Source organism: Cetorhinus maximus, chromosome 26, assembly GCF_964194155.1.
Source record: "Cetorhinus maximus chromosome 26, sCetMax3.hap1.1, whole genome shotgun sequence".
NCBI lineage: Eukaryota > Metazoa > Chordata > Chondrichthyes > Lamniformes > Cetorhinidae > Cetorhinus > Cetorhinus maximus.
In genome coordinates, this window is record NC_135904.1 from 14,082,335 (window position 1) to 14,109,901 (window position 27,567).

The 27,567-nt window shown below is 41.5% G+C and overlaps 1 protein-coding gene across 5 annotated transcripts in view; it reads left to right on the top strand.

Moving 5' to 3' along the window:
- Positions 1 to 27,567, top strand: part of dennd4a (DENN/MADD domain containing 4A) — a 155,838-nt gene that overhangs the window by 77,373 nt on the left and 50,898 nt on the right. For all 5 annotated transcript variants that reach the window (XM_078530153.1, XM_078530156.1, XM_078530157.1 and 2 more), the window contains 8 exons: positions 1,358 to 1,533; positions 2,400 to 2,500; positions 3,317 to 3,535; positions 4,122 to 4,267; positions 19,823 to 19,956; positions 21,458 to 21,593; positions 21,910 to 22,116; positions 23,262 to 23,390. In XM_078530153.1, coding sequence (XP_078386279.1) covers positions 1,358 to 1,533; positions 2,400 to 2,500; positions 3,317 to 3,535; positions 4,122 to 4,267; positions 19,823 to 19,956; positions 21,458 to 21,593; positions 21,910 to 22,116; positions 23,262 to 23,390 — 1,248 coding nt within the window. The remainder of the gene's footprint in view (positions 1 to 1,357; positions 1,534 to 2,399; positions 2,501 to 3,316; positions 3,536 to 4,121; positions 4,268 to 19,822; positions 19,957 to 21,457; positions 21,594 to 21,909; positions 22,117 to 23,261; positions 23,391 to 27,567) is intronic.

Consider the following 27,567-nt stretch of genomic DNA (forward strand, 5'->3'; position numbering starts at 1 on the left):
AACCCAACAAAAATAAGACAAGAAGTTGACACTAATTGCAATTAATTTAAAATGCTATTTTTAAAGGCATGATGGTGGCATTTAATCTTTAAGTTGAAAGGATACCTGTTCAGTGTATATGAAGTGTTGCATTATGAAATTCAAAATCCCAGCAATATAGAAAGCTACAGTAGAGACTCCCTCTTTATAACATTGGCTGCTGGAGCTATACAATGCATTAAAAAGTGGAAATATTATTAGGGGATTGCTTTAAGTGATTGATTTATTAGTGTGAAAGCCATAATTAGGATTTTATACATTGTGGTGTAGCAAGGCAGTAATAAAAGGCAAGTGTAATGAAGACCGATGTCTTGTGGAATTGGAAAAACAGACTTTGGCGAGTTTTCTGCTGAGATAAGGAGGGGGAATATCTGGATCCATAGAAATATCTTCAGTAACCCACTTTGAACTGTTTTTTATACCTGAAAAGGATAGTATTCCAAACAATTAAGAGTGTATTGAAGAAAATTTTGCATGCATAAGAGTGTGATGTTAAAACTTAGTCTTTGGGCTTGGGTACAGATTCTGTGTATCCATAAGGAATGTTGAGGTGCAGCTGCAACAGATTTTATATTCCTGGCTTTAGGGTGAAGGTCTAATGTGAGTGTTAGTAGCATTACCTTGTCTGTGTTGGTCCTTGGTGCAGTGTGCCTCTTTGAGTGATGGAACTTTGTACAGCCTTGCAAGTTCTAGTTGGGGTCATAATATCTGAGATGTCATGAGAGACTAGAGGGATCAACTATAATGTGGAAAACCATTATTGAACTAGTAAAGACTTGTAATATGCAGCTGTTCACTGCAGCAGCAGCTGGTTTTTATTACTGCCTTGAAATTATAAATTAAGTCCAACCTGCTTTATATAGGTTAAAAGGATATCGCTATACCTCTTAAAACTTAAAAAAATGTGTATTGGCAAGTTTGAAGAAATTTTTTGAGTAAAATTACTGGACATGGTGAATTATTCTGACCCTATCCTTAGATGTGTTGATTCTTTTGACTATGTGATAAAATTAGCACTTGCATATTACAGGAGAAATTTCAGCCAAGAAGCATAAGATTTCACTCTTTATATTTCTGCTCACAAAATAAAAGTTCTAGCACAAAGTTGTACTTCCAGGAACAAAAATTGTATGATTTCTGGATTTCAAAAGTTGGTAAGACTTTGGATGCTTTCTGTCAGGTTGTGAAAAAATACCGAGACTCTTGGTAATGATTTAGCCTTAGCTGAGCTTGTGATGCACTTATACAGCCATTGAGGAAAGCAATTAAACATTTATCAGCAAGTATGTTGACTTTATTGTGACTCTTTTATATGCAGATGATATTTCCATTCCATTGGCCATGTCCATACATTCCTCTATGCCCGTTGGCTCTGGCAGATGTTCTTAGTGCCCCTTGCCCTTTCATCGTAGGGGTTGATTCTCGCTACTTTGACCTGTATGATCCTCCAAGTGATGTAAGCTGTGTGGACCTGGATACAAACACCATTTCTCAGTAAGATTTTGATTACAATTAGAATATAAACTGTGCCAATGAGTGGCAAATGAGTTGGAAAAAGGAACTGCAGCAAATGGATTGTCCACATTTTGAACAACTCTGTCTCACAATAAGGTGAACTTTTAAGCGGTAACTAGATGACCTCCTGTGATAAAGTAATTCGAGTTACGACCTTGTGTAGTCCTCTAGTGAGGCTGGAGATATTTAGACCAAGGCATGTGGATGTAAATCGGTCACCATTTCAGTCATATCTTCAGTCCTATTTTTTCTTTTCCATCATAAATTTCTCTGTTTACATTTATAATGGAAATGCCTATGCAAGCTTTAATGGTGTAACTATACCCATCTCTCATCGGTGGCACTGTAGCATCTCCACTGGGAAACATTTGTCATTACGGCATGACACCTGTGCATTGCTTGTCTAAAATAATAATTATTACTGCTTCTGATTGATCACTTTATTGACCAGCTTGATTTCACAGAAAGGTGACCTGTTGTTTATTCCAGACTTAATTTACTTGCTTATAAAGTAAATTAATGATACTTACTGGTAGTGGTCTCTAACAGTGTTGTGAGCTAAAACTCCAGATTAACGCATGAAGGAAGAAACAATACCTGTCAACATTAATTGATGGTTCAAATGTCTCCGGCTAACAGCTGATTCATCAGCGTGTATGCTGAATTACAATTTAGAGCAGTATCTTGTTTTGTTAAATTGACTCAGTCATGCGTGCTACTTACAATACAATTTATTTTTCGCTGATAATGAAAACTATATTGAGATTTTTTTTTTCTAATTTCCAAATGCATTTGCCGCATATTTGAACTCAAGATTTGAATTTAAAATAAGATTGTTGTTTCAGAACTGATGATAGAAAAACCCTTACGTGGAAAACGCTTCCAAAGAAAGCTTCTAAAAATCTGATCAACTCTTTGAACAACATTTATGAGCAGCTGGCAGAGAGTAAGTATGTTTTGAACTGTGCAGTGTTGAAATTTGTTCATCCGTTCAAAAATGTCCTCCTTGATCAGAGCTGCCAGTTCCTTTCAAATCACGTGGAGCAGTGTAGAACTTGATACCTGTTTTTATTGGGACCAAACATTGCAAAACGTCCTGAATATATTGTACATAAAAATTGGAAAAAATCTCTACAAAATTCCTCTGACATCTCCGTTGGTTAAGGCAGGTGGGAGGCCCCTCAAGCTTAAATGCCTCCAAATTTTATTCCCAGTTTGTGCTCAGTTTGCTGATGTCAACTGGTATAATATATGGTGCTCCACAATTTTTTCACTCCTGGACTAAGAAGGGTAAAGATCAGATGCCCAGTGAATCTTGCTGTAAAGTCTGTCCAATCATAATTAAAAAGAGGCCATATATTCCATCATTCCTATGCTGATGTTAGCTGTTACCTGATTCTGTTTACACTGATTCTGTTTCCATCCCTTTTCTTTGTATTCTACATAATTTACAGCATAACACAGCAGGATCAGATATGGTGTCTTCCACAGTCAAGTAATTTGCCAACATCTAATATCTAAGTTTACAAATGGAAAATGACCATTTGGGAAAGAGACTAGAGAGGCTCCTGTGTACACCACCATGAGTCAGAGCCTGTGGTTGGGGGAGGAATTGGAAAATAAAATCTCCAAATTTAAGTTTATTCTTTCAAAAAGGACTTCAAAAATAATTTTAAAATAACTTTAAAACTAACACATTTGTCCACCACAATGCATTTTATAGTAATCATTTAAATGTAAAATTAAATTTATTCCCTTCCAGTGCATCAAAGACCCAGAGAGGAAGCTTTAATGGAGTTATCAATGAATGATCATGATTTGAACTTTGGTAAGAGGATGCAGGTGCTGGAAATGGAGATACAAGAAGCTTTCCTCCGATTCATGGCTTCCATTCTGAAGGGCTACAGAACTTACCTTCTACCCATCACAGAGGCTCCGTCTGAGAAAGCAACAGATGCAAGCTCCCTCTTTGATCTTCAAGGTGGTTACAAATAGTAGAAAATAGAGACTAATGTCTGTGAATTTGACTTGGCAATTTTCAAGTTAGGTGCCTCCTTTAAAAAGCGTTAGACACGCTATTACCTGCGTAATAAATTACTTAAACTCAAAAGCATTAATTGCCTGCTTTTTAAAATGACATTCGAATTGTGCTATAATATCAAACTGGTGTCTAAATTGCAATTTATAAATAGTAAGTTGACCCAATTACTCCTATGAGTGAATCCAGTATTGACATCCCAAAGGTACTAGGACAGAAAGAAACAAATGCCGTGACAAATTAAAGATTTAAATCATTTTTGCCACTTGTGTCTTGCTGTTGACTTTTGAAAATATTTCCAAGGATTTTGTTCGGATGACAGGTTATGATGGCTAAAAATGTCAAATTCTGTTAGTACATTTTGCAGTTCCATTTTCATAGGAAATTCAAAAGCCAGTGGCCTTGGTTGCATTAAACGAAGGGGTCACCTTGCCATATAATCAGGACTACTCCCATATTTTGGGATCACATTCCATTGAGAGGATTTTTTTAAAAAAAAAGTTTTGTAACTTCGTGTCAATCTTTATAGGTTTCCTGAAGAGCCGGGACCGTTCTCACCAGAAGTTTTACTCATTGATGACAAAAACCCAGATGTTTATTCGATTCATTGAGGAGTGTTCCTTTGTGAGTGACAAGGATGCAAGTCTGGCATTCTTTGATGATTGTGTGGACAAAGTAAGTCTATTTTAAAGAGAGCTCAGTGTTAACCTGTGAATTTTCAAGTTTCTTTTTGATGAACCAAAAGCTGTTTAAATATTTGATCGGTTTCAGGCAGTTCATAAATAATCCAGGTGGTTTGGTCAATGAGAGGAAACTAATTGTTCTATGGGCAGGATTCTGAAATTAAAAGTGCCTGCAGATTCTTGTGTCCAACTTTAGGAAGTCTGTAATAAAAAAAAAAAAATGCTGGAAATACTCAGCCGATCAGGCAGCATGTGGTGGAGAGAAACAGAGTCGATATTTTGGGTCAAAATGACCTTTCATCAGAACTGAAGAAAGATAGAAACAGGTCATGTGGCACAACTGGTCTATGCCGATGTTTATGCACCAGTAGATCCTTCTCCCATTCTACTTCATATAATCAGCATACCCTTCTATTCCATTCTCCCTCATGTAGTTATCTAGCTTCCTCTTAAATACATTTATGCTATTTACCTCAACTACACCTTGTGGTAGCAAGCTCCACCACTCTCTAGGCAGAGACATTTTTCCTGAATTACTTATTGGATTTATTTGTGAATACCTTATATAAGCACCCCGCTTTCCAACCTGCTTCCCATATTCCTTGATGCCCCGAGAGACCAAAAATCTGTCTGTCTCAGCCTTAATTATGTTCAATGATGGCACATCCACAACCCTCTGGGTAGAGAATTCCAAATATTCGCAACTCTTTGAGCGGAGAAATTACTCCTCATCTGCACCCTAAATGATCGTCTCTTTACCTTGAGATTGCGCACCCCCCGTTATAGATTCCCCAGGCAACCATCTTCTCAATATCTACCCTGTTGTTCACCAAAGAGAAGGTTGAGAGGAGATTTGATAGAGGTGCTCAAAATCATGAGGGGTCTAGACAGAGTAATTAGGGAGAAAGTGTTCTCGTTGGCAGAAGGTCGAGAACCAGAGGACACCCATTTAAGGAGATTGACAAAAGAGCTAATGGTGACATGAGAGTTTTTTTATGCAGCGAGTGGTTATGATCTGGAATGTGATGCCTGAGAGTATGGTGGAGGTAGATTCAATCATGGCTTTCAAAGGGGAATTGGATAAGCACCTGAAGAGAAAATACTGTATGTCTACGTGGCCAGGGGACTAGTTGAGTTGCTCTTGCAGACAGCTGACATGGACACGATAGGCCGATTGGCTTCCTTCTGTGCTGTTAGCAATTCTGCCATTCTATTTATGGCACTGAGTATCAACCTCCCCCAAAAATGCAAGCATCTTATTTACATCTACCCTATTAAACTCCTTCATAATTTTAAAAATCTCTATCCGGTCATTCTTCAATCGTCTCCACAACGGAGTCACAAACAGCTGCCACATGTTTGTTTCATCAAACCCTAGGGATGTTCCAAACTGTTACACGGATAAGAGCCAGTTCTTTCCTTGTAGAGAGAGTTTATTGTCTTAGTACAGAGTCAACACTCCTTCCCCCAGTGTCCTAGTTATCCCCATTTATAGGTGCACAAATACCCATCACTTGTTTAACAATGTAAATGCCATTAAACCTTAACAATGTAATTGCCAATAGTATTAATACAAACTCTTCCCTTGCAAAATCCCTGTTGAGTGAGTTTCTTCTGGCAAATAAGCATACTGATGCTGCAGCGGCAAGTGGAGTGAGTAAACTGCTTCCCATACTGCCGACACTGGAAGTGGTTCACTCCCTGGGCGTGTGTGTGTGTAAATGCACCTTGAGGCCATAGAACCAGCAGAAAGTATTTCTTGCATATGGATGCTCAATAGATTCAATAGACAAGCATTTGCAATAAAGATGCTCTTCTGACAAAGAGCTGTGACATGCATTTTTGGAAGTTGATTATGATTATTTATATGCAAAGTAGTAACCGCCTTTGGCTTTTTTATTCAATTCCTTCATTATTTTTGAGCAAAATTATCTTAGTTGTTTCCATTTTATTAGCAACAGTTTATTAGGGCAGAATACCAAGCAGTGAACCGTGTCTAACCGCAGCATGAGGCAAGAAGACTTTTTTGAGTGGCGTTGATGATTATATTTATTTTATGTGAGTTGTGCGAGTTCCCTTTAAAGAAAGAACGGAAAAAGTGCCTGTTAGATTTTTTCGAATGCAGCGTAAACTAAAGAAAATCATTGCTTACTACTTTTATTCAACACAAACTGGTTGGTTGAATTCCCATGAGTTTGCACTGACAAGATCAGCCGCTTTATTGTTTATTGAAGTAGCACCTGACCCAATAAAAATAGACTTTTATTCTTGCAAAAATATATCTGCAGCCTAAATAAGAGTAAAAATTATTCTTCATTTCAGAAGCAACCCAGTACTGTGTTGTGAGGTAGGACTGATAGAATAATGAGTTGATGCACCATGGCATTGAGTATTGGGATACAAGGTAGTGCTCATGATTCCGCAAATGCGAATTCCCTAATTGAGCTCAATTGTCAGTGATGAAGGGAGAGCAGCAGAGAGCAAATATGAGCTACTCCACTCTAAGGAAGGATGCAGATTTGATGGTGAGGTTAAGTTGAATCTTTCTGGTTGATTCTAGACTGGGATTAGCAGATGCTTGGGAGCTGGCTGCTTGCCCTTTCTACAGAGTAATTAAATGTGAGGGTGGAGTTTCTGTTTTAAATGGGTGAAATTGGGCCACTCATGCTACGTGCTGGTGGAGACCGCATAGATTTGGGATTCTAATACATCAATTAAATCTTAAATGGAGAATAATTTACCACAGGATCCTAGATTTGGTTAAAAGATTCTATACAACTGAGGTGATAATTTTGGGATCAAACGTGAATTCAGATAAAACTGTAAAACATTATAGAGTTTGGCCTAAAATCGCCGAATGCACAAATGTTTAATTTTTTACTTAATTAAGCACGCAACATGCAGACTTTGATATAATATATCATTATGGGGGTTCTGCTGATGTTGCACAGCTATCTCCACTTGCACTTTTATGTAATTTTAGACAAAACACTTATCTAAAAATTGAATTTGTCAAAGGCTATCTTTAAGTTTCAAATTCTATGTACCCAACTTTGATCCATACTCTCATGATACCCTAATGTTGTGCCCTTTGTGTTTTATGTTACTTGAAATCTAGACCCTTGTTACATTACTGTTTTTCTTAAATGAGTGAATGATAGCTAAATTACTAATTGATCAGGATTTCAAACTTGTTTAGTTGATTTCTGTGATCCATCTGTGATGTAACCCATTTGGAAACCTGCTGGATGAAGCATTCTGTCAGGGACTTTTTGACCCTTTTCTCTGAGACATCTGGTGCAGTCAGCAGTGATCAACATTAATGTTATCTGTGGAGTTGCAGGATGAAGTATCTGTTCCTTGTGACAATATTCTTCCATGTGATTTACGTGTTTGCATGTGCAAACTGCTATATATGGGTTGATATCCTGTGTCAATGAACACAGGATATCAAGACCATCACCACTAATAAGATAAATGTGTGATTTGGATACTGGACACATTTCATTTTGGCTGTTTCCATACCAGGCTTGCACAGTGGGATATAGTTTAATTTTATACATGCACCTTTCACATACATTAAGGGAAATTATGCGGAAAATGCATTAATTAAAGCAGGATAATCTAATGAATAAATTTGTGCTCCAGCGACAAATTTATTTATTGTTAGCCGTTGGATCAGGTGTACTACTCACTTGCTCAATTGATTATTTTATGGTGTCTTTCCAGCCATTTATTTATACTGGTTCATCCAGCCTACCCCATATAGTTACAGTATGATGTCTTGTGAATACACGTTCATACAATCCCCACCCCAGAAGCCATGTCATTTCCTGGGTGAGGCAAAAAAACACAAAACCCCAGTTTAATCTTTATTTTGTCTATCTTCTGTTTAATGTTACTTCTTAATAAATCCGAATCACAATTTATAGCCCAGGATTTGCAGTCTTATCAGTGTGTAAACTGTCAACCTGAGTGACCAGGAGAATGAGTCATACTGTTATTTTTCTATTGACCCGGCCAGCAGGATTAAGGATTTATTCATTGTCTCAGAGCAAATTACCTCTTAGATTATTTCATGCAAACAATCATATTTTCATTCACAGAAAGCATGTCCTTTGCACTGAGTGTGAGAAAAGGTATGCAGTGAGCCTAAATTGTAACAGCCTCACCTACTCCAGGTCCTTTGTCAAAATAGCTGAGAATGACTCTTCTAAACATTCTTGTGGAAGCAAGCCTAGCCTCTTGTTTCTTTGACTCCTTTTAATTATATTAGCAAGGCCCAGGAATTTACTGTGTGAAGCATTAAGGGAGCAAGTCTAAGCTCTAGCATGTCATGGTATGTTGGAAGATTAATGGGCCACCCTAGCAAGTGGCCAGAATTGTATCATTCTTTGAGGAGAGCCTATTGTGAATAGATGCAGTTTGTATTTCAGTGAGTAAAGTAGGTCAACACTGAAACTGGGAATCAAGGTTACTAAATCCCATTGGACAGGTCTATTATCTGTGTGTGTCAGAGTCTGACAACTGTCTTTGTATATTTTATTCAAATATGGCCTAATGGATTGTTAAACGTGCTACGGTATCTAATTCAAGTGCCATGCTGGACACTTCAGCATTATTTAAGGATAGCCTTACAAACCAGTCTGTGCTTCCCCACACTGCAGACATCTGAAGGTGACAGCATTGTTTAGAGATAAAAAGCCACATAAGGTTTTTTTCACAGTTAGAAGCATCTATGATTTTTTTCCATGGAGTAAAAGGTTGTGCTTGATTATAACAGTAACATAACCAGTGTGTGTTTAGATCTGTTATGTTAAGTCAGCATATTCAGGCATTTCATTTCAATTTCTCCATTACGTATTTATATTCTTTACTGACAACAACATTTATATACTGTTTCTTTCATCCTTGCCACCCTCCAAATTATAATGAATAAAGTTGAAGAGAGAAAATGCTTAGGATGGTTTTGCATTCAATAGCCCAAAGCAGGCACTGACTGTCTCAGTTTCGTTTCAACAGCAGCTTGTTCAGTGCTGGAAACCTCTGAATTGGGACTTCAATCCACACTCTTGTGAAATGGTGAGAGCACTATGATTGAGCCAAGGCTGCATCGACATGTTAGCCTAGGTTATGTATTGAAACTAAGGGAGAGGATTGAACCTGCAAGCTCTGATTCTGAAATGTGCATGTTACAAACTAAGCCAATCAATAATAATAATAATACAGAGTTTGCGTCTGGATTTTTTGACTGATCAGTGGATTGAGTTGATGGGCCGAGCCAGGCGTATGCACCAAGGTTACTGGCCCCCGACCTCCGCTGCTCCCCAGCATCACAGACAAGGCCTTGGCCTCCACTGTTGCTCTGTATTGGGGGGTGGAGGAAAGGCATGGGAGCAAGAGGGAGGTGGAATGTCATGGGAGGAAGGGTTGCGGGAAGGAGCAGATGGCATAGAGGGGAATGGCGGGGTCACTATGGGAGAGAGGGGGAGCTCCATGGGAGGGGCCTGAGCGACGACCTGGGTGGTGTGGAATAAGAGATTGGGATAGTATGGCATGTGAGTGACAGGATGGTGTTGGCATAGGGAGAAGGGGTGTGATGGAAAATGACATGGGGATAATATGAGAGGGATGAAAAGAATGGGATGCGTATGACATGGGAAGGATAGGAGGGGGGTTTAAAGGACCACTGTTGGAATAAAGATACTAATTTCACTGCAAATGTTTTGTGGTCTCTGCTAAATTGATACTGTTAGTAGGATCAGTGTCAGGATTAGCTCTCCCAATGGTTCAGATGATTAAGACCATGGGTGGATGTCTCATGCAGACCACAGAGATGAAAGATTTGCTATGCATTTTTTTTTAAGTTATCATCAAGGCAATGATAAGGCTGTTACAATCAGGTTTGGGCTATAGGGATGAAAAGGTCTTGATTGCTTGCCAGTGTCCTCCCTCGAAATGTCTGTATGTGGTTGTCAGATGAGGACAGGATAGAGCCTGGGTCTGATAGGCCGCTTCCCAAAGTGGACAAATAGGTGACCAGGTGTGTAGATGAGGGTAGTGCAGTTGATGTAGTTTATATGGATTTCAGCAAAGCCTTTGACAAGGTCCCACATGGGAGACTTATAAAGAAGGCAAATGCACATGGGATACACGGTAATATGATAACATGGATTCAAAATTGGCTTAGTTGTAGGAGGAAAAGGGTGATGACAGAAGGATGCTTTAGTGACTGGAAGCCAGTGTCCAGTGGCATACCACAGGGATCTGTGCTGGGTCCCCTATTATTCATCATTTATATAAACAACATAGATGACTATGTGGGGGGTAGGATTAGTAAGTTTGTGGATGACACAAAGATTGGCCGGGTGGTTAACAGTGAGGTTGAGTGTCTTGGGCTACAGGAAGATATAGACGGGATGGTCAAATGGGCAGATAAGTGGCGGATGGAATTTAACCCTGAAAAGTGTGAGGTGATACACTTTGGAAGGAGTAATTTGACAAGAAAGTATTCAATGAACTGCATGACACCAGGAAGTTCTGAAGAACAAAGGGACCTTGGCGTGTGTGTCCATAGATCTCTGAAGGTGGAAGGGCATGTTAGTGGGCTGGTGAAAAAGGCATTTGGGACACGTGCCTTTATCAATCGAGGCATGGATTACAAAAATAGGAACGTCATGTTGGAGTTGTATAGAACCTTGGTGAGGCCACAGCTGGAGTACTGTGTGCAGTTCTGGTCGCCACATTATAGGAAGGATGTGATTGCACTGGAAGAGGTGCAGAGGAGATTCACCAGGATGTTGCCTGGGATGAAACATTTAAGTTATGAGGAGAGGTTGGATAGACTTGAGTTGTTTTTGTTGGAGCAGAGAAGACTGAGGGACGACCTGTTCGAGGTGTACAAGATTATGAGGGGCATGGACAGGGTGGATAGGGAGCCGCTGTTCCCCTTAGTTGAAGGGTCAATCACGAGGGGACATAAGTTCAAGGTGAGGGGCAGGAGGTTTAGGAGGGATGTGAGGAAAAACTTTTTTACCCAGAGAGTGGTGATGGTCTGGAATGCGCTGCCTGGGAGTGTGGTGGAGCTGGGTTGCCTCACATCCTTTAAAAAGTACCTGGATGAGCACTTGGCACGTCATAACATTCAAGGCTATGGGCCAAGTGCTGGTAAATGAGATTAGGTAGGTAGGTCAGGTGTTTCTCACGTGTTGGTGCAGACTCGATGGGCCGAAGGGCCTCTTCTGCACTGTGAGATTCTGTGATTCACTGTCCAAAATCACATCACGACTTGGGAGAGATACCAAAGGGTAACTGTGAAACAGAACACTGGCAAAAGAAATTAACAGAATGAGGAGAGGGAAAAGGTCTTAAATCTAAGTAGACACTTTATCTTACTGGAACATGAATCAACTGGGTAGCCTTGTGCTGAAAGTACAGAGGTATTTTATTGTACCAGTTTTTATTGTGCCACAGTTTTTACTCTGCATTAAAATGAGAAAAAAAAAAATTTGACATGCAAATTATATGAAATACAGCTGCTGGCCTTCACATGATGTAGTCTTGCTTGGCTGAATGTCAGGACCAGATGTGTTGCATCCTTTCCAAAATTGTTGCAATCTAGAAGCTGGATGCTGAGCAATAAGACTGTGTCAGTTATTCCACCATGTCACAAGAGACATAAACAAAGGCTTGACATAGGCAACTAATGTACTGCTTTCCTCCACATATTGTCTTATTGTCATGCAATAAACATACATGTGAAAGTGCATAAAAACACCAAGTTTCTTCTTCCCACCTCCTTCTGTCCTCCAATGGGAAAGTTGGCAAAATGACAACATCAGAATATTGCCTATCCCACTAACTGTATGATCAGAACCTGTCTGGCAGATCCCTGGCATCATACCACCTGGTAGCTCAGTACATTACCAACAATACATATGTTTCTACATTTCTTCTACAATTTGCTTTTTGAATAATACTTGGTAACATTTTGGCTATGGTATAAAGGGTAACAACAAAAACTTATATTTATCGAGCAATTTTAATGTAGGAAAATGTTTCACGGTGCTTCACAGGAATGTTATCAAATGAAATTTGACACTGAGCTACATGAGATAATGGGGCAGATGACCAATGGCTTGGTCAAAGAGATAGGTTTAAGAAGCATCTTAAAGGAGAAAAGAGAGGTGGAAAAATTTAGAGAAGAAAAACAAGAGCTTAGGCTTTGGGAGCTGGAGGCATGGCTGCCAATGGTGGAATGATTGCCAATCAGGTAAGACCAGGGGAATAACTCCTGTCCAAAGTGCACCATTATAAGTATTAGTCTACCAAAGCATTTCCTGTTTATTAGATGACATCCCTTGTTTCCCTTGTTTGTAACCACAGTGTGCTGGTAATAGGTAGAGTGGATATTAAGTTCAGTACAGGGTGCTGACCAAGCTAATGGTTTTGTCCGAGATGGGTCCAAGTTGTGTGACTGCACTTTACTAGGTGAGTGGTGAGATTCCATCCCATTCCCAACTCACCACTGGAATAGTGACTCCATCATATGCTGTTAACTGACATGCAGCCCAGCACTTGCAGACCTTGTTTAAACTGAGCATTTTCTTCTTTTTAGCTACGCTTATGCATGATCTAATTGCTCTCATTCTGTTCCAACTATTAAGATGCACACATTCATCCGTGATAGAATTAAGTAGTGTAATTTACATTGCGTGTATAGTGTAGAAACAGGCCATTCAATCCAATTGATTGGTGCTGGTTTTTATGCTCCACATGATTGGAGGCAGTACAGCAAAGGTTCACTAGGTTGTTTCCTGAGAGGAGAAGATTGTCCAATGATGAGAGGTTGAGTAAATTGGGTCTATATTCTCTGGAGTTTAGAAGAATAAGAGGTGATCATATTGAAACATTCAAGATTATGCAGGGGCTTGACAGGGTAGTTACTAAGAGGTTGTTTCCCTTGGCTGGTGAGTCTCGAACAAGGGGGCATAGTTTCAAGATAAGGAGTTGATCATTTAGGACTAAGATGAGGAGAAACTTCTTCACTCAAAGGGCTGTGAATCTTTTAAATTCCCTCTCCTGGAGGGTTGTGGATGTGCCCTCATTAAATATATCTAAGACCAGGACTGACCGATTTATGGTCTCTCAGGGAATCAAAAGATATGGGGAGCAGGTGGGAAAGTGGAGTTGAAGCCGAAGATCAGCCGAATCATATTGAATGGCGGATTAAGTTCAACAGGCTGTATGGTCGTCTTCTGCTCCTATTCCTATATTCTGATTATCTTCATCCCACTCCACTTCATCTAATCCTATAGATTTTGCGTCTAAAACGAACTGAGCCTGCAATTCCTGATTGTTTACACTATTCAGGTGATGTCTGAATCCAGAAATTTGATTTTTAATGAAAAACAGGATAACTATCATTCTCCATTCTGTGACCAGCGACTGAAATCATAGAAATGCACAGCTTTAAATTGTATGGTTATGTTGGTAGGTAATTATCAAGGAGAAAAAATAGCATTCCTTAAATGGCTTTCTCCCATTTTCTCTGCCCGTCTCTCCCTCTCTCTCTGCCCGTCTCTCCCTCTCTCTCTGCCCGTCTCTCCCTCTCTCTCTGCCCGTCTCTCCCTCTCTCTCTGCCCGTCTCTCCCTCTCTCTCTGCCCGTCTCTCCCTCTCTCTCTGCCCGTCTCTCCCTCTCTCTCTGCCCGTCTCTCTCTCTCTCGCTGCCCCTCTCTCTCTCTCGCTGCCCCTCTCTCTCTCTCGCTGCCCCTCTCTCTCTCGCTGCCCCTCTCTCTCTCTCGCTGCCCCTCTCTCTCTCTCTGCCCGTCTCTCCCTCTCTCTCTGCCCGTCTCTCCCTCTCTCTCTGCCCGTCTCTCCCTCTCTCTCTGCCCGTCTCTCCCTCTCTCTCTGCCCGTCTCTCCCTCTCTCTCTGCCCGTCTCTCCCTCTCTCTCTGCCCGTCTCTCCCTCTCTCTCTGCCCGTCTCTCCCTCTCTCTCTGCCCGTCTCTCCCTCTCTCTCTGCCCGTCTCTCCCTCTCTCTCTGCCCGTCTCTCCCTCTCTCTCTGCCCGTCTCTCTCCCTCCGCACCTCCTTCGCTCCCTCTTTCTCTCTGCCTTGCGCTCTCTGCCTGCCTGCCCCTCTGCCATTGCGCCCCTGCCCCTGTCTCTCTCTTGCTGCCGCCCCCTCTTTCTCTCACTGCCCCTCTCTCTCTCTCTCTCGCTGCCCCTCTCTCTCGCTCTCTCGCTGCCCCTCTCTCCCTCTCTTGCTGCCCCTCTCCCTCTCTCGCTGCCCCCCTCCCTCTCTCGCTGCCCCCCTCCCTCTCTCGCTGCCCCCCTCCCTCTCTCGCTGCCCCTCTCTCTCTCTCTCGCTGCCCCTCTCTCTCTCTCGCTGCCCCTCTCTCTCTCTCGCTGCCCCTCTCTCGCTGCCCCTCTCTCTCTCGCTGCCCCCTCTCTCTCGCTGCCCCTCTCTCTCTCTCGCTGCCCCTCTCTCTCTCTCGCTGCCCCTCTCTCTCTCGCTGCCCCTCTCTCTCTCTCGCTGCCCCTCTCTCTCTCTCGCTGCCCCTCTCTCTCTCTCGCTGCCCCTCTCTCTCTCTCGCTGCCCCTCTCTCTCTCTCGCTGCCCCTCTCTCTCTCTCGCTGCCCCTCTCTCTCTCTCTCGCTGCCCCTCTCTCTCTCTCGCTGCCCCTCTCTCTCTCTCGCTGCCCCTCTCTCTCTCTCGCTGCCCCTCTCTCTCTCTCGCTGCCCCTCTCTCTCTCTCGCTGCCCCTCTCTCTCTCTCGCTGCCCCTCTCTCTCTCTCGCTGCCCCTCTCTCTCTCTCGCTGCCCCTCTCTCTCTCTCGCTGCCCCTCTCTCTCTCTCGCTGCCCCTCTCTCTCTCTCGCTGCCCCTCTCTCTCTCTCGCTGCCCCTCTCTCTCTCTCGCTGCCCCTCTCTCTCTCTCGCTGCCCCTCTCTCTCTCTCGCTGCCCCTCTCTCTCTCTCGCTGCCCCTCTCTCTCGCTGCCCCTCTCTCTCGCTGCCCCTCTCTCTCGCTGCCCCTCTCTCTCGCTGCTCCTCTCTCTCGCTGCCACCCCCTCTCTCTCTCTCGCTGCCCCTCTCTCTCTCTCTCGCTGCTCCTCTCCCTCTCTCTCGCTGCTCCTCTCCCTCTCTCGCTGCTCCTCTCCCTCTCTCGCTGCTCCTCTCCCTCTCTCGCTGCCCCTCTCCCTCTCTCGCTGCCCCTCTCCCTCTCTCGCTGCCCCTCTCCCTCTCTCGCTGCCCCTCTCCCTCTCTCGCTGCCCCTCTCCCTCTCTCGCTGCCCCTCTCCCTCTCTCGCTGCCCCTCTCCCTCTCTCGCTGCCCCTCTCCCTCTCTCGCTGCCCCTCTCCCTCTCTCGCTGCCCCTCTCCCTCTCTCGCTGCCCCTCTCCCTCTCTCTCTCTCCCTCTCCCTCCCCCGCTGCCTCTCTCTCTCTCGCTGCCCCTCTCTCTCTCTCTCGCTGCCCCTCTCTCTCTCTCACTGCCCCTCTCTCTCTCACTCTCTCCCGCTGCCCCTCTCTTTCTCTCTCGCTGCCCCTCTCTCTCCCTTTCTCCCACTGCGCCTCTCTCTCTCCCGCTGCCTCTCTCTCTCTCTCCCCCGCTGCCTCTCTCTCTCTCCCTCTCTCTCTCTCTCTCTCCCCCGCTGCCTCTCTCTCTCTCTCTCTCCCGCTGCCTCTCTCTCTCTCTCTCTCTCCCGCTGCCCCTCTCTCCCCCTCGCCGCCCCTCGCCCTTGCTGCCCCTCTCTCTCACCTTTGTTATTTCACCTCTGGCAAGATTGAAGGGGAAAAGTAGGTCACCTGCCATCCTCTAGTTGTAAAGGATTATTGCCAAGGAGCCTAATGACCTCTGCACTCGTCTTCTCAATAGAAGCTTCTTTGATGCTTTAAAAATTCAGCCATTTTATAAGTATTCTTATGTGCCCTGTATTCGTTTTAACTGTGAAAGCACATTTAGTCATTTCTTGATGCCAAAAATAAAATGCCTCACTTGCTAATATTCTGACTTGTTTTACAGTAGAGCTTTATTGCATTCCAGTCAGTTGGTAGACTTTTATTCTTTTAATGAGATCTTGCTGTGTTGGAGCCAAGTATTTTTTTCCCTCTGTAGATGGTGGGGGTAAGATTTATTGGTTGGTTTTCATTGTCTACAGAGAGCTGTATTAGAAACCAGTGACCTGGCTCAGAATCATGCTTTACTCCAACAAATGAACCCAATGAACATAAAATCTGTTTAGTCAATTTAAGAAGGCAGCCAAGTGGATATCTGTGCTTTTATTTCTTCATCTGGCCTTAAGCAAAAACATATGCTGTGGCTGCTTAACACACAGATGAAAGGCTGTATTGGAATGTGCACTGCAGAGTTTCCTGTGACACACATGAGCTGAGTATCATTTGGACACCTCATAACTATTAAACAAATCTGTCCCTCTGTTTGCTTTCAAATGACCTGCACCCCTTTGATGTGTGGTTATATAAACACAGCATTTTTGTGAAACATTTAATCGTGTTTGTGGATGAAGGAATTAGTAGCCCTAGGATTGATCCAATGTAGTGCTACAAATTATTGATATGTAATTATCGCTTGTAATACATGTTGTTATTGCTTGTTTAGGAACAACATTATTTAAAATGCACTGCAGACCTAGTGGCTACTACTGAACAGATTCCTGTGGAATCTTCTACAGAGATTGTTTTAGAAACTGAACCTGCCTGCCTGCTTGAAAACTGTCCCTTCAAACCCTCATTCTTAACAGTGTAATGTATTACTGCTGAGGACAAGGAAAATCTAAATTACCATTTTCTCTCATTGCCAACTATAATTATAATTTCAGACATGCTTTTATCTGCTTTCCTGACTTTGCTGTTTTTCAGTTTGCCTGCTTCCCCACATTTGAGGTGTACAACCTGGTAAATTAGAAATGATTTTGGGTGGAGCAAAATTCAGCAGGTCTGGTGCTCTGAGCCATGTCCTTGGAATGGTAAATAAGAAGCTTCATTAATGCCACCAAAGACATTGTAACTTTCAGATATCACCAATTCTGTCACTGGAGATGGAGGGAGGGAGGAAAAGGAGTTGAGAAAGAGTTGACGAGTAATGGCCTGTTATTTCTTCATAGAGAGGGGGAGAGCATTTGATGAAAAAGGAAACCAGGCCAGTACATATAGATGTAGGAATTTGAGTCAGGGAGGAAGTTATTCTCTTTTTGCCTGCATTGTGTCTAAGCCTCTCAAGTGGACAGATTTTAATGTCCCATCTTTCTGCTTTCTCTGTAATGTAATACCATTTCCCAATTTTGTTTCATATATCCTTTCAAATTCTTTAAGGATTTATTCAGTGCCTTTCGAAATGCTGTAATCACTTGCAGCTCTTGTATGTCACATTTCAATAAATCTGTTTTAAAAAGAATCCTCACCTTCCTTTTATTTATCTAGTTTTTATCTTGACATTCTGGCTACTTGTCTTTACTTGTCTTTAATTTAGCTGGCTGTTCAAAAAATCTATACTTACTTTGCTGTTCCTTTTATCATACCAAGCACTTCTAACAAGTCCCTCCACAATCTTCTCAGTTCAAGATGGGAGAAAGTAAAATATATCACCACACAATATACACTGATGGGTATGCTTCTTTAAGTTTCCTGGCAGTACAGTGAAACTCTGTTAACATATATCTGTAGACTGTATGTACTCTGATATGTGGTGTAGTTAAATGGTGCCGATAGTTTTAATGAGAAGGTGAGTTCTGGTTGGTGTAATGCACTCAAAAGTAAATGGGTATTGGCGATCACATGATGAAGTATTAGAACTTGTTCTCCTCTGGAATGGGTTGGATTCCATTTCCAAGAAATCAAATGGAATGCTCACCATTAAGTCCCCAAGCACTGTTAGTTTGACGTTGCCTTATTCCAGTGGGCATAAGTATAGAAGGGACAGTACATTGAACACTTGGAGATCCTCAGCAACTCCCTTTACAAACACATGAAAAAGAATACCAATTCCACAATGCAGTGAGAAGATTTCAAGGTTTTGAAAGGAAACTTGTGCCAATCTGGTTATGAATGGTTTATTTTCATAATGTTTTCCAAGTAATAATGCCCATGAAGGGGATGGTCATTGAACCTGGGATCAAGCACATTTGTCCTCATAATAAATTTGAGACTTTGAGACCACCAATTGGCTGCTCTTGACCTGGAGCTGCTCAATTTTAATGATGCCTATAAACTGGGCAGTCATGTTGAAGGAGATTGTTTTTCTATAAACATGCACAGACACGCCAATGTAGATGACTACTGATGAAATGCATAACTTGATTACAAATTCTAGAAACTAGTTGCAAGAAAGAAGATAACATTGCTTTGGTGGTTTGTACATTCCTACGTTACAAAACAGAATTATAAACTCAGAAGACCGTAAGCTAGTCTGACACAAAAGATTGATGCATTATGCACTGAATATGAAACAATTGAAAAATAAAATGAACTATTTTATTACAGTGCAGAGAGATATGGCCTTAGTTCTGATGTTTGGGAGAGAAATTCAGATATTTTCTTCTATTCTGCCTGTTGCTGAAACAAAAGGGTAATGGAATGTGACTTTGCAAGAAAAGGCATACCACCTACTTCCTAAGGCCTTCCAACTTCAGGAAGGGTGTACAGGCCTAGGAGAAAGTCCAGCAACAGTTCATCAGGACAATAGGGTGGAAGGACTGAGCTCTGATGACAGAATGGATACAATTGGGTTATATTGTCTGGAAGAGGATTGATCTGATACAGATGCTTAAAATGCTTGAAGTCGCTACCAATTTCTTCAAAAAGAAATTGGATACTTTAGGGAAATAAACGTGCAGTGGGGATAGAGTGGAGGATTTGGTCTGATTGGACTGTTTTACAGAGAGCTGGAATGGCTTCCTGCACAATAATGATTCTATGACGAAAGAACAGAATTAACAAGGTGAATAGAAAATGACTGTTCCCTCTAGTAGGGGAACCCAGAACAAAGGGACACTGCCTGCGTATTTGAGCTAAGCCAGTGAAAACCAAGTATAGAAAAATCTTGTTCATGCAAAGGATGATGAGGCAATGAAGCGCACAGGCACAAAGGGCCATAAATGCAACATCAATTGGGAAGAAAAGATGTGTAGGGATATGGAAAAAGGACAGGAAATTGGGATTTTAAAAACTGTCATGACTGAAAGAATGACAGCAGAGTTTTGTGTTCATGTAACACACCTGACAAGGATGGGGCGAGGTTAATAGTTTATTGAGAAGAGCTGCTGAACAGCTAATGGGCACTTCTCGCTACAGACTCACTCCAAGTTGTCTCTTCAACTTCCTGAATCAAGAGGTTGTGACAATGATATTTTAGCCACACCAGATGCATAACATGCGGAAACTGTGAAACTGACAGATTGTGCTCCATTGCAACCCTTGTTTCATTTTCCCCTCTGCCATCAATTCCTACCAATGTTAATATGCAGGGGATCTGCTTTTGAACAAAGTATGCTATGTGACTTTTGATGGTAATTCTGCCTTTTGTACTAAATCAGTTGGATACAGAGCGCCCAGATGACTTGCGTCTCATAGAATTGGACGACTCTCACAGAAGTGAACATACAGTTTTCATAACACCACCTGAACTTCCAAGCCTGCCTAACGGAGAAGAGTATCCCCTTCAATATAGGTTCGCATACAAATTCTATTCTTTCTTGCAAGGTTAGGGTGCAGAATAATCATGAGGATTCGAAAATCTCTGAGTTTTGAAATATGAGAGATGCACAAATTATTTGCTAAAACCCTTGAAAAGAAAGTGAAATACATAGAACTTGATTTTTTAATTCAGTTTCTTTTATGGATAATCATAACAGCTTGTACACTATATAGAGTGTATGCAACTATACATTATTCTCAATGAAGTATTAATGTCCTTTTCTGAGCATCATTGCACACTAGTATGGTAGTGTGGACACACTATGCACAAAAATTAGTGAAATCAGAACAACATCCTCTCCACACAGACACAAAGTTAAAACCATCTATAGTTTTAAGTTTCAATTTAAAAGCTGTAATTTAATTACTACATTCAGTGGTTTTTGTAAATTGGCATGTTTGTAATGTAATTTAGAGAATCATGATTTTGCTGCAGCCATATAATCACCCCCTACTACCAGTTATTTTTATGCAATCTCACTAGATCTATTTTTGTGCTGAGAATGTAACTGTGATCCTAAAAGATCTGCTATTGTGGTTTTTTTAAAGATGCTTCACATGAATGTTCTGTTTTTAGTTTTTGCTTTGAAAACAGATTTTCAACTTTTGATTCCATTTAATGATGAAAATTGTCAGTACTGGACTGCAAACACTAGGTTTAAAAAACATCCAACTGTGTTCTGAAAGTGTTGTCTTAATTTGGATAAGATTCCAGAGGGACTGGGTGCCCCTGAGCTCACCCAAGTGGCTATGTTTTGTAGTTCAGCTGTTGCAAGGAGGTGCATCTGATGCTCCCCACACACCCACTTTACAGGAATTGGTGAAAACCTGAAGTAATTTTCTTTTCCCCTCTGCCTAATCTGGAGTGCTAAAACAGTTGTAATCCCTATAGTTGCCTTGGCTGAGGACAGAAAACTGGATACTGGGAATACCAAAGAATGTGCGTGAAATCTAAAAAATAAAAGACCCTTTCTCAGAACCTAAAGAACAACCAGTTTCTGGAAATTTGGAGGAAAGCAGAAAATGTTATAAACACTCAGCGGACTGGGCAGTATCTGTGAAGGGACAAAGGATGTAATGCTTTGCCTTTGTACCCTTTGGGGCTCAGACAAAGCATCAACTTCCCTGTTCTCTCCACTTTCGTTCCCTGACCTGCAGAGTGCGGCCAGTATTTTCTATTTCCCTTTTTCACGACATATTCCCCCTGAAATGTTAACCTGCCTTTTCTCTTGCAGATGCTGTCAAACATCTTGTGTATTTTCAGTGTTTTGTGTTTTTCTTGCATATTTCTAGTATTTGCTGTTTCTCTTTTTATCTCTAAGTTTAATTGTAGTTTAGGTATATGCTCAATGAAAACAGTTTTATTTTGCATAATATGCTTTAATTAGGTGTGCTAATTAATTGCCGATACGTTGTTGACTGTGTTTGCTGTACTTTAATATTGTATTAATCCTGACCTGATCCTGTTCTTGCAGTTACACTAGCTTCCCTGTGTTAACTCCAGAGCTGCTGGACAGACCAATGGGTTTATTAAAAACTCCAGCCAGCAGGTTAACTTCAAAAAATAGTTGTCCCAACAGTCCAGCCCCAATGGGCAGAAGAACTAAGCAGGTACAACATGACTAATGTTTATATCCTGAATATGCCTTCATACAGTATGTGTAAATTATTATGTGCTATTGGTACAATGAAAGATTGAGTACTCTTAAGTTCACTGGAAGTATGCGAATGATTGGTTAGTATTGTTAGAGTGGAAATGTATGACTGGGTAAAGTCTGATGTGCATGTGTTTTATGCCATAAATGTATAAATAGAGTGATAATTTCAACTTAAAATAGCAACATTAAAATTGCGAACAGCTTGAATGCCTACTTGACTTAAACATTTCATTGAACAATCTTAATCATTATATTCTGCTGCATTTCAGGAAATAAAATCAGCTCAAAAAATCGCAAAGCGTTATTCGTCAGTTCCTCAGATGTGGTCAAAATGCCTCCTGCGTCACTGCTATGGTCTCTGGTTCATTTGCCTTCCTGCGTATGTGAAAGTTTGTCATTCGAAGGTCAGAGCTCTTCGGACTGCTTATGATGTGTTGAGAAAAATGCAGGTCAAGAAGTTGGAGCCACCTGATGAGGTATGGGATACAGACACGTGTGCCATGGTGGCAAACAGTGGCTTCAGTATAGTATTGCCATATGAATCAGTGGGAGAGGAAAGAAGTTATATTAAAGAATGCATTTACAAACATACAAGTTAGGAGCAGGAATAGGCCATTCGGTTCATCAAGCCTGTTCCACCATTTGATAAGATCATGGTTGACCTGATTGCGGCCTCTACTTTCCTGTTTACCCCCAATTGCCTTTTGATACAAATTTAAGAAAGAATACTTGTTTTGGTTTTGTTTTCCCCCTGCCAAAGTAACCCCAGTTGAATTTTAGTGTAACTTTAAATCAGCACTTTTTTTTCCTATCGATTGATTTAAATGATTATGGGACATCTAATGCATAACTTGCTCTCCTTTCTTGGTTTTTGTCTCCCGCATCCTGAGTGTTTGGTTTACAATCTTGAATGGTATGTGAGCTGGTAGTTGACACTTCTTTCACATTCTTCGATTCAAAAGGCAGTGTCCTCACTGGCAGACAATAATACTGTTTTACTGCCAGATATAACTAGCTTTTCACCCTTGGAGAAAGTGGCAAACTGTCCCTTATTTTCATTGATCAACCATCAGATGAAGTGTCTCCTGTTTAGGTTGCCAAATGTGTGACGCAAGCATGCTGGCGCATTGAGGGATGCCTTGGGCCCATAAGTTTGTTCCTGTTGTGAGTTTCAAATTTCTTGTCATCCTGCCCTTAATAAATGTCAATGATGGAGATAAATATGCTGCTATATCCTGACCACATATTTATAAATTACATGTCGAAGATAAAGAATGCTAAATACATTTGAGAGAGAGCAGGGTTACAATAGCGGTGCTCTCAGTCTTGATTCTTTGAATCTAATATTAAACTACCTACAATTCTCTTAGTTTAGGAATTTGCTATTGAAACAACGCTCAGCTTTAAGCTATGGTGCAGTTGTTTCCTTCCACTTGTGATGTCTGTCAGATGTTACAAATTAAACTTCCAAAACCTTCAGGTGATGTATACTGTGGCCAGACAGTGTTGCACAATGTGGCTGGCACCTGTGTAACTTTGGGAATAAATGTATTTGAGATATTTTATTCAGTGCATGTCCCTGAGGATTTCTTACTGATGAAACCTGTGTTTTCCACTCTAGGTGTGTTACCGTGTTCTGATGCAGTTATGTGGGCAGTATGGGCAGCCAGTGCTAGCCGTGAGAGTTCTGTTTGAGATGAAGAAAGCTGGGGTTCACCCCAATGCTATAACATATGGTTACTACAATAAGGTGCGAGCCCGTACATTTTTCTTGAGACTCTTTTTGTTGCTCTTTTGTTGTAACTTATTTTATTCTTATTCCCTTAACGTTCATTTCTCCTTCCCTTGCTTTTTTCCAAGGCACTGGGCTGTTTTCATTATCTGCCGGTGCTGTTCTTTATAAGCTGCAAACAAGTTTGCTGGGCCTACTGGGGAAGGGGGAGGGGGCAGAGACATCATTCTGAATGTTCTCTCCCTCTGTGTGGACAAGGGCTTGGCATCTGCTTGGTGAGATTGTTGAAACTGTGGTGTGAATGCTGCAAGCACCTCACTTTGATTCCAACATTAGGGATCCAAAACAATCTGACCACCCATGTTCAATCAAAAATGTGCTTTTAAATATTTTACTTAAAAGTAAAGCAACTCCCTTATTAATGTGGATATCAGTCTTGAACAAGATCCTTGCTTTAAAGATTAATAACATGGTAGAAAACCCAGCTGATTTAGGTTTTAGATTTACAATGATGATTTGGAGTGACGACTGTTAGATCAGTTTACAAGTTGAGTCAGTAAACTTGTATGATTGATTTTCAAGTTTCAAAACCCCATGTTGAAGTACAATCTATTCAGCAAAGTTTAATGTGGACAAGATTGAGACTCTTTTTGAGAAATTTTTGAAGTTTTGTTCACAGGAAATCAATGCTCAGCAGCTGTACAGACGCGTAAGATCATAAATAGGGGCAGGAGTAGGCCATTTGGCCCATCAAACCTACTTTGCCATTCAATAAGATCATGGCTGATCTGATTGTGGCCTAAAGTCCTCTTTCCTGCCTGTTTCCCCCATAACCCTTGACGCCATTGTAAATCAACCTGTCTAACGCAGCCTTGAATATATTCAATGACCCAGCCTCCACTACCTTCTGAGAGAAGAAATCCCCCCTCATCTCTGTCTTAAATGGGAGGTTCCTTATTTTGAAACTGTGCCCTGAGAGGAAACTTGCTCTCAGCATCTATCCTGACAAACCCCGCTCCCCCTGCCCCAAAATCTTGCATGTTTCAATATGATCACCTCTCATTCTTCTGAACTCCATTGAGGTTAGGCCCAACCTGCTCAACCTTTCCTCATGAGACAACCATGTCATCCCAGGAATCAGCTTAGTGAACCTTCTCTGAAGTGCTTCCAATGCAAGTATATCCCACCCTAAGTAAGGAGACCAAAACTGTACACAGTACTCAGGTGCAGTCTCACCAATGCCCTGTACAGATGTAGCAAGATTTCCCTACTTTTATACTCCATCCTGCTTGCAGTAAAGACCATTTGCCTTCCTAATTCCTTGATGTACCTACATGCTAACATTTTTGTAAGTCATGTGCAAGGACACTGAGGTCTCTCTGTGCTGCAGCATTTTGCAGTCTCTCTCCATTTAAATAATATTCTGCTTTTCTATTCTGCCAAAGTGGTCAACCTTGCATTTTCCCACGTTATACCCCATTGCCAAATTTTTGTGCACTTGCTTAACCTATCCATATCCCTTTGCAGACTTTTGTATCCTTTTCATAATTTGCTTTCATACCGATCTTTGTATCATCAGAAAATTTGTCTACACTATAGTCAATCCCTTCATCTAAGTCACTAATATAGATTATAAATAGTTGAAGCCCCAGCACTGATCCCTGCGGCACTCCACTAATTACATTTGTCAACTTGAAAATGACCCATTTATCCTGATTCTGTTTCCTGTTAGCCAATCCTCCATCCATGCTAATATATCACCACCAAAACCATAAGCTGTAACTTCTGCAGTAACCTACTATATGGCACCTTATCGAATGCTTTTTGGAATTTCAAATACACTACATCTACTGGTTCCCCTTTATCCACCTTGCTTGGCAGATCCTCAACATACAAATCATAAATGTTTAAATGGCTAACCCTGCTTGCCATCAGTCTATGACATTAAGCTCTCTTGACATGTGAGCTGAATAATAGAACCATAGACGTTTACACCACAGAAGGAAACCATTTGGCCCGTTGCAAGAGCAATGCAAAACTGTTCCAGCTGCCTCCTTCCTTTCCCATTCTGTAATAACTGAAGTTAAATTATAAATGACAAAAGCATTGCCTTTTTCTCCATCTACTTTTTACTGCTTTCTTTCCCCTCATCTTCTAAAGGCACTGGTATACTAGGGTTTGTTTCCATGGAACTGACACCTGTACCTATTCTTACTTAACAGCCTATTCTTCTAGTGTGAGTGTGGACTGTGAGTTAGTGGGCTATTCCACCAAGGTGGATATCAAAGCAAAGCTAAACTTGTTCATATGTGCTCCGTTTCAGAATGGGTTACCACTTTAAAAAAAAAAGGGCAATGGAAACGGTGACTGTGTTATCCCCTGCTCTGACCAGGAAAACACAGTTGAGTTAACAAACCTTCACCAATCACCGCCAATTGAGATTGACAAATTCAGCACAGATCAAAGCTGAAATTCTGGCCTTTCCCAGTTTACAAACATACAAGTTAGGAGCAGGAGTAGGCCATTTGGCCCCTCAAGTCTTCTCCGCCATTCAGTAAGATCACGGCTGATCTGATTGTGGCTTCAACTCCACGTTCCGCCTATCCCTGATAACCTTTGATTCCCTCTTGACTGCTCCCCACCATTCTCAGTCTGTATAATCTTTTTCCCTGCCATTCCCAATCTGTATCACTCTGTAACTCCACCTTTCCCAGTCGGTATAATTTTTTTTCCCCACCACTCCCAGTCCATATCACTCAGTGCCCTATCATTCCAGGTCTGCATCATTCTGAACCTCACCATGAGATGCAATTAATCATTGAATCTCTGTGCTTGCAACCTCCTTAGCCAAATACACTTTTGTTTAAATTCGCTCATTGTGTTACTGTATGGAATGAAAAATAATCATTTCATGAAAATATCACATTGAATCATTTGTTGTGCAAATGCACGGTTGGACAGTGTTTTGCAAAATAATCATTTAAAAAGTACCCTTATCAACTTCCACTTATCAATTTTGGTCTGATGAAAAATAATTGAACTCGCTAGTGATCCATGGTATTATTGACTTAAATGGAACTGAACAGGATTGAGCTGGTTTGTAGTCATTAGATGTGTAATGGTGCATGAACACTACAGTACAGTGATCCACCTCTTTAAAGTATTTATCCCCTTTTCAAACAGAGGAGGTGTCTGATTTCTGCACATGATGAGTGACAGTATGAGCAACAGATTTACTGGGTAAATTCTTCAATCCCCTCAATTATTGAGCATTTCTAGTTTGCTTTCAGAAACAACATTTTTAGGGGTCTATTTCTATAAATTATGCAGTGTAGTACCAGAACAAAGGTATTGACTTGTTTTCATTCCTTTAATAGCAACGTCCGCCCACCACCCACTTCATATCAACATTTGTCGGTGATGCAGTTATGCAGCTCATTTAGATATTTGTTCATATTCCAGTCTGCAACATCTTCACTCCTTTCCACAAGCTCTGTGTGCTGAGCCATTGATCCCATCCTCCTCCTAGGACTCAGACTCGACCAAACTGTTTGCAACTTTGGCATCCTATTCAATTCTGACTCCATGACAGAGTTCTTATTTCCACCTCCGTAACATGACCCTACTCTGGCTTTAGTCCTTCTGCTGTTGAAACCCTTAACCATGCCTCTCATTCCAGACTATTCCAATTCTCTGCCTTGCTCCATAAACGCCATCCTATCCATAATTGTATCCTATTCCATACCAAATCCCATTTACAAATTACCTCTGTCCGCACTGACCTCATTGCCTCCAGGATGCCAATACTTCAGATTTAAAATTCTCATGCTTGTGTTTAAATCTCCTTTGTGGTCTCAACCCTTTCTATCAGTGTAATCTTCTTCACTCCTGCAAACCACCCCAAACTCCTGGTTCCTTTTGAATCTGGTTCCATGTGCACTGCCCCAATTCCCCAACGCCACCACACCCCAACATTGACAAGCTAGATGCTGTACTCTGAGATTCCTTTACTAAAGCCCTCTGCCTCTCCACCTACCTTTCCGCATTTAAGGTTCCCCTTAAAACCCACCTATTTGACCAAGCTTTTGGTCCCCATCCTTAAAGCTCCTCACTTGGCTTGGCATCCATTTTTTAAATTACATCTTTATGGAGCACTTTGGGATGTTTCCTGGTATAAATGGAAGATTTTGTGCTC